The sequence below is a fragment of the Macrobrachium rosenbergii genome, chromosome 21, assembly GCF_040412425.1.
Source record: "Macrobrachium rosenbergii isolate ZJJX-2024 chromosome 21, ASM4041242v1, whole genome shotgun sequence".
NCBI lineage: Eukaryota > Metazoa > Arthropoda > Malacostraca > Decapoda > Palaemonidae > Macrobrachium > Macrobrachium rosenbergii.
The window spans coordinates 16,374,774-16,388,839 of NC_089761.1; the positions used below are offsets into that span (position 1 = coordinate 16,374,774).

Consider the following 14,066-nt stretch of genomic DNA (forward strand, 5'->3'; position numbering starts at 1 on the left):
CTTGTCCTCTGTAAGATTCAATACCAGCCCGTTTTTTTTTTTTTTTATTAAATTATATCCCCGTTGTAACCAAATTGTGAAACAATCTTCCTGATCCTGCAACTGAGCTGAACCTTTTTCGTTGAGCAGACTGACTGATATACGTCTCACGTTGCAGTTTATTTGTAATTTGTCTTTTTATTTTACACCATTATCTAGCTTTCTACTTCCCAACTAGAGTTGCAGCTTGACTTGTAGTAGTAATAATAACGGTAATAATAATAATAGCAACGTCAACAGATACAATGGCTTTATCAGGAAACGCATCAAAGTCAATTTTCCCTCACTGGGATTCAACTCTGGTCGCCCGTTGTGTGAAGCTAGGTTTTGAATCACGCGGGTTCCGTCGGAGATTAATGCCTAATAAATTTCTTTACTTCTTCAGTAATAGAACATTCATAACAATTATGACTGTATTACCTCGACATGGCTAAATGATTTTGTATCTAACATTATTTTATAACGCCCTAATTTTTATCCATATATGCATAACATTCGGGATGGGTTACACTGAACCAAGCATGTAATCTGATTTCTCATCGAAGTCCAAAGATTAAAGGTATGAACGGTCATTACGGATAGCAACAGACTAACTCAACCTCCTAAAGCATTCTTAGCGGTTAAAAATGAGCAACACAGGAAATGTGTTCATCACTGACTATTGTTACCTAGTATCATAAAAAGTGGTATTTTCCTTGGCTTCATAATCAACCAACAGGGAATACAAAAAAAAAAAAAAAAAAAACTTTTTTTTAGTAAGCTAAACAAACATACACCTTTCACACATGACCATATACGATTTATTAATGAAGATTTGCTCTCACTTCTACAAGAGAAACCAGAAGAAAAAATCTACAGGCAACTGATGCCCGGGAAGTGTCCCTGGCGTGAAGATAGCCGAGTCATTCTCCCTGGTGACAGGCTTAACCTCACAGTGACTACAGTGAGGTGGTGCTGCTCCTATATCTGTATTCGTACGATTTTAAAGTGGAATATTCTACTGAACTGCCAGACAGTGAATGTTATACATGAACCAGTAATTCTTAGAGATGACTCACGCAATGCGAACTTGCCCGATGAAACACTAATCACAGCAACTGTGTTAGATAATGGCAAGGTATTTCGGGAGTGAATAGCTGTAGTCATATGTTGAACTTAATTGAATGTCTACTGATATCCCTATTATGGGTATCTTCAAAGTGAAAGTATTCTGTGTGAAGCCTCGGTGTTGGAACAACAATACAGGGTTGAAAGGTGTCGTAATCATTGGCAAGGGAAGGAATTAACGAACGTAAAGTGATGTAATTCGTGGCTTCATAAATGTTTGGGCATTTTACAAGGACGGGTTGGTAAGTCGGACAGGTATAAGAATTAAGAGGGGTTGTCAGTCTCCGAAGCAGTGATGCAGAAACTTAAACGACAAATATAGGGAGTGATGCTATTATTTGTCGAAATTTTCGGCTATAAACCATTTCGACATCGTACACGCAATGTATGAATGTCATCATCTCACTTTACTAGAAGAGAAGGAATAGGAAGCGTGTAACATCTCTCGTACTTTGTACATTCATGAATGTTATGTAACCATGATGTCAAGTTTGTCTTTTAAATTTGTAAAAATCATTGGATTTATGTTCCTTTAGTCAGAAATAACAGTTTAGTTATAAATCGCTGCAGGTGGGAGTTCAGCAGTCAGCACCAAGCAATGATAATCGAAGAGATAAGTAAGATAACAATGGTAGTTTAAGCTCGGCTGCCTTTGACATCGCACATATGCGAGCTGTCTTACGCGTCTATGATAATTGCCAGTTATGAAAAGAAAATAGCTGAAACATTTTTTTAAATATTGTTATAAAGTCTGGTATTTATTCCAATTTGTTTATTTATTTCTTAAAATTTAACGTGAAAGAAATGTAACTGAAAGTTAGTAGTAATTATGTTTTGTTAGTAGTTTACAAGCTAAAAATAATAAGTAAGTTTATACCACTCGCATCGAGGTCGTGACTCACATTGAAGGCGTTCGAGCAGACAACAGCATGCATGCATCAGGTGGGTTTGCAAAGCTTGGTCTTGTAAAATGTCATTCAACCTTTTTTTTTTTTATCTTCTGTTAATTTACTCTACTCTTCAAATCTGATAGTGAATCATTAAAGTAAAATATTAAATGTTAATGGAAAAGAAAATGTAATGATGACCAGTTGACTTGATAATGACTGAATGAAAACTTTTACGTTCGTACCTGAACGGTTCACAAATGAACGCGAATAATATGGACCACCTCGTTTACACCCCTTGTCTGTTTTCTTCTCATCTGACTCATCACTTCAGTGATATATATATATGTGTGTGTATATATATGTATATATATATATATATATATATATATATATATATATAAATATATATATATATATATATATATATATATATATATATATATATATATATATATATATATTATATATATATGTGTGTGTGTGTGTGTGAAACAATGATGTAGTTTCAGTGGTTAAAGATGGATGATGAAGTGCCTACTGTCTGTTCTCTGGCTAATATATATATATATATATATATATATATATATATATATATATATATATATATATATATATATATATATATATATATATATATATATAATATAATATATAAAACCATTAAAACCAATTCTGCAATATGTGTCTCTGTGAAATTTTTATGTTTTGCTTGCAGATTCGTCATTTGTTGTAAAGATATGATTTTAAAATGTCTTTTTCTTACAGATAAATTGTGTATCATGTAATCTTAAAATGTCTTGATATGTTTTTTCCATTTGTTTGATATATTAATGCGTATGCTGAGTGTTAACGTGTTGTGGAGAGGGAGAGATATATTTTAAACCATATCACTTAGCCCGTTTCCTGTGTTTACTCAGTTGTTTGGGGTCCAGGAAGTCATGTTTGGAGAAAGGCAAAGGCCTCTTTGGTTATCTCTGACATGAGCTGACAGCTAGAGGCAAATTGCCTGTTATGCATTTATCATGTGTGCCTAACCCATGGTTATTAGCTGTGTTTGTGCTTATTCTTTTCCATGATCTTGAGTAATGGAACGAGGAACATAGAGAGAGTTGAAGTTGACATGCTGACAGCTGACCAAGAATTTGGTCCAAAATACCTTTTTCTGCTTAACCCTGAACAGGAAATGTCCATCATAGAGATAAGGCGTTCAAAGCTCCAGTCCTGTATGTATACCATACATGTATACCTGTATGTATAATGTATGTACACTTTATGTATCATGTATTCTGAGAGGGCTTGGAGATCAAGGTGCAGTGCTGATCCAGAGTCACTCAGTCAAGAACAGGGGTTCCTAGGATAAGCTTGTCTCTCTCTCTCTCTCTCAATTATTGTTTACTGGTTGCTCTCATATTTGTAAAAGTTTTGTTAAACTCACCCAAGAAGTGTGTCCATTTTGTAAGAGGTGATCTAAGGTATTATTATTGTGCAAGCATTGTGTAAAGTGTATAATGGTGTACCACCTAAAGAAAGGTAATGTGATGTTTACTGGTTTTATTATGTTAAGACTTAAAGTGATGTTCTAGGTAAAAGAGAATTATTATTTTGATAAGGGGTGAACAATATCTCTTATAGTGAATACTAATGTGTCTTGCTGCTAATTATATATCATTGTGTGTCATAGTGACTTGGCAGTGTAGTCTTTGAGAGAGTCTTAGAAAGACGTTAGTTTAACCTTTTTTAAAAGTGAGGGTAATCTTTTGAAAGATTGATATAATCTTTAAACATATTTATGTCTTTGTATAATTGCTATTGGTATATTTCCATTTTTGCATATTTCATTCTTATATGTCTGTGTTATCATATTACTATAATTTTATAATTATTGGGTTACAAAGTTTTGTGCTGGTGGTTACTTAGCATTTTGTTAGTGCATACTTATTATTGAGATTTCAGAAAATATTTATGTGGATTCCAGTCAGTAATATTTTGGTGAACATTCGTGTTGAGTGTAATTAATCAGGTATATGTTTAAAACTTGAGTGGTAGTTAACGGTTTGAATCTTACTTAACCAAATTGAGGCGCCCGGCGGAGCAAGGGCACAAGCGCCACCGCAGCCAAAATTGAGATAGCAGTACGACATTTTTCCCCAGGCTTCCCTCTATGCATCAGTACATTGTATGTGACCGTAGGGTTGAAATATTATGGTCTAATATGCCATTGAACACAAGTACTTTTTCACCCTTACGGGATGTAGAAATTTCTGCCAACAGACTTGCTTGCATAAGGGCGCTTCTCAACTGTCCCTTTAAACCTGGGGTGGTGAGAGCAGGAGGTATGGGGGAGTGAGAATTGCTGTCTCTCTTCAGCTACCTCCCGCTTGGACTCGGCATCCAATGAAAACGTTCACAGACTGGGTTCATGTTTCTATTCGCTTGCTGCTGCTCTATCTCGTATGACGGAACACAGAGACACCTTCTCATCCTTTCTCTTATCACATGCTCTTCTGTTATCAGATACTCTGATATTTATTTACTTCTTATGAGTATTTTCTTAGCAATAGAATAGTTTTTTTTTACCATGGCTGATAATGTTAATAACAGTGATCACCAAGAGATCGATATTATTGAAGGCAAAGTTATCAATAGCAATCAAGTGAAGATATTAATGAGCCTGGTTCTTCACATGGTCGTAAAAGGAAGGCCATCCTGAAACTTGGAAAATGAATATCACTAAAAAACTTCATAATGAAGGTTAGGCTTATACTACCGAAAGACACTTAAAGAAATAGAAACCCGTAAAATTGGACCTGCTTGTGCTGATGGGTGTTTTCAGAAAGTTACTATGGCTATTTTTGAAGATTATTGGGGCATGGGAACTGCAATGCCCACACATCATATTTGCAGAAATTAATGGTTTCAGTGACAATAAAACGTCGAACGAAACCCGCAGAGGAAAGTTCGCGTACACAAACAATTTTGTATAGTTTGATATATGGAGACAAGCATTACAATGTGCGCAAAAAAGCTTTTATGACTATTTTTGGAATAGGGGATAAGAGGGTACGTGTTGTTTTAAAGAAATTGACATTGGGGAAAACAACAGTGGCTGACAAGCGGGGAACAAACACAAGGGTATGAAAATTTTCTGGGGAAAAAGCAGACCTTGTGTGTGAACACATTAAGACGCTGCCGACCATGACATCTCATTATTCTCGCGCAAAATCTCGTAACCGCATGTACATGGAATCGAATCTTAGTGTTGTGAAGTTGTATGATATGTATGTGAAGTTTATTAAAGATGAGCACCCAAATGTGGATATTGTCTCTTTTAATTATTATAGTAATGTGTTTAGGACTGAATTTAACATTGGTTTCATGCCCCAGTTCTTGATACATGCAACACCTGTGATTTATTGTCAGAAAATATTTCAAAATATAAACAAATGGGTTGTGAACAGGCTCAGTTGGATGAAATGCAACATGAGTTGGATGTACATAAAGTGCTTGCAACACAAGCTAGAGCTGTGCTTGATAGCTTTAGTACTTCAGACAATGATGATTTTATGGCGTTATGTTTCGATCTGCAACAAACATTACTGACACCCAAGCTGAGTACTAGCGTTGCTCTTTATAAAAGAAAACTGTGGACATACAACTTTTGTGTTTTTAACGTGAAAACTCAGAAATCGCACCCAGTACTTCAAGGACTTTGACACTCAAGAAGGAGGAAGGCTTAATGATACCCCTGAAGAAAGAGGTCCCGGTCAGAGATGCTAACGTTGATGCCCTGGACATGAATTTCACTCGTGCTAATGTTTCTGGTATTATTGTCATTAATTTCAAAGAATTTTATTTTTTATTTGCCATTCATCTAAAAAAATTTAAAACCATATTATTGAGTAAAATTCAGGAATTACAATCAATGTTTATTTTATTGCTATTTAGTTTTTTTTTGTATTGAGCTTTCTTATTTTTTATTATTTATTTATTTTGTGTGTGTGTGTTTACCATGACTTTTTTCTTAAGTGTTATAATGTCAATAATTAAGGAAGTGCCAAAGAAAGTAAAATCATTCGCAAAAATCGTTATTATCGAGTAAAATAATAAGCTGGTACACTCTACTTTACCTTACATTTTATACTATAGCTTAAGTATAAGATATAATAATGACATAATTTTGGGATATATGGTACACGGATAAATTTCCTTTAAAATGACGAAAACTAGATTAAAATCGTATGGTTGGTTTCAAAGATATTGATGTTTGTAAACTTTAAATGCATTTTTCTCAGTTTGTAAAAAATGGCGCTTGAGCCCTTGCTCCGCTGGGCGCCTCAATTGCTTTCTTAATAAATTAAAGTTTTGTGAATTAAACTTGATTAAGAAATACTTAAATCTTACACTGTTATCAATTAATAGTAAATCTTTTTTAGATTGTGAACCCTGCATATAACTTTTGAACTTAGGAATAAACCTGTTTGTTTAAAGTTTTAAAAGCACAGCGTTTCTTTTTGACCACCAGTAATTAGAGAAATTGACGAATGTGTACAAGGTAAGTGATCTATCTGTTTGTTCACCTGAGACTTATTTAGGTAAAATAGAACCAGAGAAACAGTTATAGTGTTTACTGAAGTGATGCCCATTTTCCACTAGTCTGTTTATAGCTTGTTGGTTGTTACCTCACCCATAACTTGATAAAGTTACATTGATCTTCTCAAGTGATAATTAAGTTTTATGGGATCACTGTACCTTTAGAGTATTCAGTCTTAATATATTTGTTATGAGGTTTCAAGTATCTGGTTGATGTGAGGTAACTTTTGGTCTTATTATTTGTGTAATAACCAGGTGCTTGATCACCTCATGACAATATATATATATATATATATATATACATATAATTATAAAGCTACAAGTGTCGCTTAATATCAAATTCACGCTACCTCGGAAATGCAATTATCGCCGAAGGAGATATTCCCTAGGTAGCGTGAATTTGATATTAAGCGACATTTTTAGCTTCATTATTGTAAATAAATCACGGTGTGATGAAAAATTTCATATATATATACACACACCGGTATATATATTATAGTATTTGATAACAAAGACGCTTAAGCATTTTATAGATACAGTAAGACTTCCGAAACGAGAGTAATTTAACAAGTCCAGTCTACATAAAAAAAAAAAAGAAAGCTGCACCATGGAAGTCGTAGCTCAAATAGTGTCGAATCAATCCAAGTGGAGCATTTTCCGTGGGGTGAAGTGGTTGTGGACCAAGAACAAGCCTCTGACAGTAGGGGTGGTCATTGTGGTTGCCGCTCTGAAGATCCGCGAAGTCATCAAACGCAGGCAGAGGAGGTGAGTTGATGGATCCGTTTAGCAACAGGTAAATGTTAAGGAGACGGCCGCACGAAAATACTGTATATATTAATATAATTTTTTGGCTAAATACTGAAAAGGTTGTATATAACGCAGTACGGGTAAGATCATTTGAGAAACAGGCCTAGATAATGAAAAATTTACCGTCTTTGGTCTATGTTTTTGCTTTCCATCCCCAAGGGGCCCGCTGAGTTCCCGCCACGTCTAGTACCAGAACCCTTGGGATGAACGTAAAATCATATACGAAAGACAGCAGATTTCTTATTAACTGGGCAAGTTTCTTAGATTATCTCTCCTGTACTGCATTATATACTCCCTTTTCTGTATTGTTTAGCCTATATATATATATATATATATATATATATATATATATATATATATATATATATATATATATATATATATATATATATATATATATATATATATATATATTTATATATATATATATATATATATATATATATATATATATATAATATATATATTAATAAACGATATCTTCTTGCCACTGACTTCTTTACATTTACCTAGCAGTGAAATGTGGAACTGACTCTGTGATACTGATGGTGCGGAGCTGTAATGATAACCTAATCAACATAACTGTAATAATAGTAGAGGATTATTATCCTGGTTTATGTAATAATAATAACAACAATGCGGTTGTGCGAATGCTGACAATTGAAACACCCGAGGAAAAAATATTTGACTACCAGTTAGCTTTAGTCATATTTCCGTTGTTTAGAGATTTACAGTATAATTGACATGATAAGAAAAAGCCTGATTAATAGAGAACAAAGGAAAGCGTTGCCAGTTAAATAGCAACAGGATTTAACAAAATATGCTATTATTATTTTTTATATTGTTTCCAAAAGTGTGTTTTTCAGGATTCATTTTCTGAACGTGAGCGCAAAGTATAACGTATTTTAATTTTAGTAGTAAAAATGTAGTTTAGCTCCTGAGAATTTACTGTGACGATTATTAACGTGAACAATGCTTGTTCACAAGTATTAATTATTCTAAAGAAAACAACGTAAGTAGTGATTATTAGTACAACTGAAACTTGATCTGGTTCATCATCCCAAAGACTAGATTGGGCCAACGCAGGCCGAGACGTCGTCATTCTCCACGGCTTAGGCCGAGGTGTGTACACCCCCAGCGCGTCGCCCTATGTCATGAAGCTAGCGACCTACCTCAGGATGGCTAATATTGAGCATAAGGTCCGTCACACAGTTGATTACACAGGTGTTCTTCTGTGAGAGAGAGAGAGAGAGAGAGAGAGAGAGAGAGAGAGAGTTAAAATTCAATGAAAGTAAATGGCCACCATGAAGACAGAATGATGTCCTACTTTCTGAGAGAGAGAGAGAGAGAGAACTGAATATCGGTTAGAGACTAAATGATTACCATAAAGACTGACTGATATACTTTGTGAGAGAGAGAGAGAGAGAGAGAGAGAGAGAGAGAGAGAGAGAACTGAATTGAGACTAAATGATGGCTATAAAGACATGTTAATGTCTTATTTTGTGCGTGAGAGAGAGAGAGAGAGAGAGAGAGAGAGAGAGAGAGAGAGAGAGAGAGAGAGAGAGAGAGATGCTCTTGGATCCCTTTGATTGATATTCTTTTAAAACGAAAATTCAATGTAAACATTCCAATATACTGGGATCTTTTCTCCTATTCAGCTAGACATTGAATAAATCTATACTGCAATACAATCGATATTCCAGTTGTTATAGTCCTATAATAAGATATAACTGCAGGAATATTACAATCGATTCTTTATTTTGAGTATATTTATAGAGGCTCTCCTTTTCAGCATCATTGCGATTTCCATTCTCAAGGGAACATTCCGTTCTAAGAAAAATGTTTGACTTTTAAAATTCCAGCTGGATTTTCGAAATGTGATAACTGTACAAAGACCTTCCGTTTCAGGAATGGTTTCTGCTCTCAGCCAGGTGACTTTCTTGTAAAAGACCTTCCATTTCAGGAGTAGTCGTAAGTTAATTTCAGGTGAACTTTCCAGGTATACCGCGTTGAAAAAGATGGTCCATTTTATGACCAGTGTTGATTTGTAATTCCAGTTGGAATTTCCAGGTACAGCATATGTAAAAGGTCTTCCATTCTTAGAAAAAGAGTTTTGAGTTGCAATTCCAGGTCGACTTTCCATGCATAATATATGTAAAAAGACCTTCCATTTGAAGAACAGCTTTGAGTTTTAATTCTATGTGAACTTTCCAGGTATAATACGTGTAAAGAGTTTCTTTCAAGAGACTTTCTGTCTAAGGCACAGTGACTTTTGACTTCTAATTTCAGATGGACTTCACCGAACCCCTGGGTCCTAAGGGCAAGAGTCCGTGGATCACCATAAACGGACAGTCCATGGGTGACTCCCAACTGATCATGGACTTCCTAGGAAGTCACTTCAATAAGGACCTCTCAAGTCATCTGAATGATGAGCAAAAGGCCGTGGCGTGGTCGTTCGCTGTCATGGTGGACGAGCATCTAGCATGGTAAGAAAGTTACAGATATATTATTCAATCACGAACTAGGTGCGCTTGAACCCGGCGGCATATTCCCCAACTGTATTACGGTTCGGCCAGACGACGGAGAACGGGCGCGCGCTCAGTCTTTTGTTTGTTTTTACGGTACTCCCCAACGGGCTTGTACTGAACACACCTTCAAGATATGGAGCGCAGTATTTTGGGCGTGGAATTACGTATTGAGATTAGTTTCAAGAAGATTCTATGGTTAGTTTTTAAGGTATGGAGCCCCGCTTTCTTCAGGGAAGGTCCCGAACCATAATACAGTTGCCCGGCGCTGCTGCCTCCCCTACCCTCCCGATCCCGTACCTACCCTGCCCCAACCTGGACCGGCCAACAGGTTTGCAGGAGGTGGATGATTCCCCTACCCTCACGTTCCTCTACATACGCCCCCACCCCCAAACCAGTTTGGGGGTGGGTAGGTGGCTGTATCAAACCAGTTTGGGGTGGACAAACAAGATCCACTCAGATTTTTTATTATAGATCAGTGATTCTAAATTTGGGTGGGGGGGTGCGACCCCCTGGGGGGCCGTCAGCAATATCCAGGGAGGCGTGAGCCCTAAAGAAAAATGTTAAATTCTCTAATTATATTCGTTATTATTCTCTTAACAAGAGTCGCCAAGGAGCAGTGTCAAGTATCTCACTAATTCATTCCCAAAAGAATAAAAACACTCCTTCTCTTTCTCTTTTTAAATTTTCCTTTAAATCTTGGGGGAATTTTACTCATAGAAGCAGGGGGCGTGGAGAGAAGGACCAGCTCTTAGAGGGGGCGTGGTAATAAATTTATAAAGGTTAAAAACCACTGTTATACATTAATAGAATTGGGTTATAAAATTAATATAAAGTTAATGATACTATATGATTTCTGACATGCTTTTAAGATTCGTATATGAAGATACATTGAAATTATAGTTGATTTTGGTATTGTTTTGATATGGTGTCGTTAATTCGCGTGTCTGTCTGTCTGTCTCTCTCTCCCCCAAAACGAAGTAATATCACGACTAACAGAAAATCTTCCTCTCTTCTTGAAATAAGATATTTTCAAGTCATTAAATCTAAGCAGGATTTTTCTTATTCAAAGCTCTGCTCATCAGGTTTTTCCACTTTCCTACCAACGCAGGACTCTGAAGGACTGGCGATGGGTACGAGATGGAGGTAGGAGCATCTTCCCTGTCATTGGGCTGCGTCCTTCCCTGCTCACCTGGCTGCCCATGATGAGGATGAGCAGGAAGCAGAAGGGGTTGATGATGGCACAGGGCATTGGAAGGCATACCCACGCAGAAATCGATTCTTTTGCCAGAAGGGACATCAGAGCCCTTTCGGATTACTTAGGTAACTAGACTGATATTTTCTCTCTCACTCTCTTCTTGTCATTAGTGATCTTTGGTGCTATGAGGCCAAGTTACCTTAAATAATGAAAGAATTTTCAATATCTGTTTGTAAAAACGTTTATTCGTGTTCACATAATACAAAGACATACGTTCATCTTAGTTTGCTTGATTGCTTATGGGATATTTCCACGTGCGTAGGCCTACAGGCACTGAAATGTCTATTCTTGGGGTGCATGATATATTACATCTAAACAGAGTATGCATTTAGGCATGGAAGCTTAACGAGACGTAATTGAACCTCGTACCATGAAATGTTCCATTTCAGGGAATAAACCCTTCCTCATGGGAGACGAGCCGTGTGAGGTTGACTGCTCGCTCTTCGGGTGCCTCGTCCAGATCAGATACAATTACTCCGGATCACCTTATACGTCTTTGCTGGAACGTAAGTGGTGGTTTTATGTTTGTATTTATGTGCTCTGATGTATATGTATGTAATCAAATTTGTATTTTTATGTAATTGAACCTAACGTCAAATTTGTAAAATATTTTCTTTTGGAAACTAACATTTATATATATATTATATATTATACATCTGCTCTCACGCGCGCGCGTATGTTACTCACGTGAGGGTATCTTCCCTACTTGCAGGTGATTACCCAAACCTTGGAGCCTACGTGACTCGTATGAAGGAGCTCCTCTGGCCAGATTGGGACGACTGTTTGCTTATCCCAAAACTTCACTAATGACATAATTGGTTCAAGAGCCCTTGAAGACCAGTTCTTGAATATGTAATATTGTAATATTTCAATAAAGATTTGTAAATTCTAAAATTACATTTTTTTCTTTGTATAGCCCTTTTACTAACTGCCGTCTCTAGACCTAAGTTAGGGTACGGCTTGAGCAGTGCGCTTTGCTGCTAATTATGAAACTTAAGAAAGCTAACAAGTCTTGTGTGGGTGGCCACACTGTGCAACCAGAGCGATTTGATGCCTCGCTAAACCTGGCCGCATGTCGCACAAGATAAAGAAAGAAAGAAAAAAAAAGGAGTTCCGAACGTTTCCATCAGAAGAAATGGGTTCTCGGAAGTTTGTTATGGGTTTACTCAGTCTCTCTTCAAGTTTGCCAAGCAGTAATTCGAACGATCCCTGACTCATACCCAAATATTTATGAAATTTGTCTTGTACTTTCGAGACTGTTGATATGTTATAAAATTCACTTCATTTCATTCTTCTCTTGTTAAAATCATGAATCCAGATTTTTTTTACTGGTACACCATCTAACTTCACAGAAGTATTTTCAAATAAAAATAATGTTTATATCAAATTTGATGATGACATATCTTCAAACATGGTCAGTTCAGATTTATTTCGCGTGCATTTTCGGCGGCTCTAGTGTGGCCCACGGTCTATGTAAATAAGGTCAGACGACGCCCCAGGCTTCCTGGCTCGCAAGAGATAGAAAGATTGTAACAAGTTTGTTCCTGATAAAGGATTTGCAACAGTCATCTAAAAAAAACACCTGGAAAATGTTTGCTTGACCCCAGGGAAAGCTTACCGAGAGATTGGCGTGCATATTAACTGACTTAGCTGTAAATCAGAATTTCAAGCAGACTTTTCGGTATACAGTGCCACCACACAGACGTATCCTAAAAATTATTTAAGGCTTTTATATTTTCTTGTGGTATAGGACTGGGATGCAATAATCATGCCAAGTAACTGCGGTTTATGGACGTTTTGACAGAACAGAGGGTTCAGGAGTTCGATTTTTCATATTTCCAAAAGATGACCATTTAAAAAAAAATTGATCATTTCATGTTCGTTGTGCTGATAAAGTTAATCCCAACTATGCGTGCTCACGTGAATTATGTAATAGGGAGATTTCGAAATTGCAGGAACAAGTACATATATTAGAGGCAGAAGTCAATTGTTTGGAAGCCCAAGTGAAAAATCTTGAAGACAACAATGAAGTTAAAGTTAGAGCTATGGTAGGAGATATTTTAAAACCTCTTTTTAGGTGCAACACAATTAGATGCTTTATCGAACAAAAAGAAATCTCAGCACAGACAGACGATTATCTGCTTTTACGAGAAGAAGTATCAGTCCCAAGTGCGATCATTATTTAAGGGATATCAAGGGATTTCCACCTCATAACACCAATGATCACTAATGCCAAGGGAGAGAGAGAGAGAGAGAGAGAGAGAGAGAGAGAGAGAGAGAGAGAGAGAGAGAGAGAGAGAATATCAGTCAGGTAAGTGATTCGAGAGGGCTCTGATGTCTCTTCTAGCGAAAGACTATTTCTGCGTGGGTGTCCCTTTCAATACCCTGTGCCATCATCATCCCCTTCTGCTTCCTGCTCATCCTCATCATGGGCAGCTAGGCGAGCAGGAAGGGACACAACCCATTGCCCAGGCAAATACCCAGCCCTCCATCTCGTACCCATCGCCAGTCCTTCCTGCGTTGATAGGAAAAAGGAAAAATCTGTATGAGCATTGGTGTTATGCATTATTTATGTTAATTTTGTTTCATACATTTACACTGTTATGTTATTTTGTTGAAATATGGTGATGTTAAAATTGATGCTTTGCGTTACTGTTTTCCTTTTGTGTGTTAAAACTGTTATCTTTTGTTGTTATCAGTGAGCCTGTCCCTGTACGAAGTACTCATCGTTCAATCGGCTGTTAAAAAACACAAGCTCATCTGCATCTTACCTAAATTTAATTTAATAGAAATTTGCAAAATACACCTGATGCATACCATTTGTCCTCCTGACAGCAACCCACAACAGTC

At 36.6% G+C, this 14,066-nt stretch overlaps 1 protein-coding gene across 5 annotated transcripts; it reads left to right on the forward strand.

Moving 5' to 3' along the window:
• Nucleotides 1–854: 854 nt before the first annotated feature.
• On the forward strand, nt 855–12,110 carry LOC136849708 (failed axon connections homolog). Of its 5 annotated transcripts, none has more exons than XM_067123066.1 (7): nt 855–982; nt 7,160–7,391; nt 8,500–8,632; nt 9,723–9,919; nt 11,070–11,281; nt 11,606–11,722; nt 11,929–12,110. In XM_067123066.1, exons 2-7 carry the CDS (start codon nt 7,234–7,236, stop codon nt 12,021–12,023), a joined length of 912 nt encoding a protein of 303 aa, XP_066979167.1. In that variant the 5' UTR covers nt 855–982; nt 7,160–7,233; the 3' UTR covers nt 12,024–12,110. The 5 variants fall into 5 exon arrangements, with proteins under 5 accessions (XP_066979167.1, XP_066979168.1, XP_066979170.1 ...); XM_067123067.1 differs by having other exon boundaries at nt 946–982; nt 7,150–7,391; XM_067123069.1 differs by lacking the exon at nt 855–982 and adding an exon at nt 1,021–1,156.
• Nucleotides 12,111–14,066: the final 1,956 nt, after the last annotated feature.

Coding starts and splice junctions, on each gene's coding strand:
- LOC136849708 (XM_067123066.1), top strand. CDS start 7,234: ATGGAAGTCGTAGCTCAAATAGTGTCGAATCAATCCAAGTGGAGCATT. Junction 7,392..8,499: donor ATCAAACGCAGGCAGAGGAG/GTGAGTTGATGG, acceptor ATCATCCCAAAG/ACTAGATTGGGCCAACGCAG. Junction 11,282..11,605: donor AGCCCTTTCGGATTACTTAG/GTAACTAGACTG, acceptor GTTCCATTTCAG/GGAATAAACCCTTCCTCATG.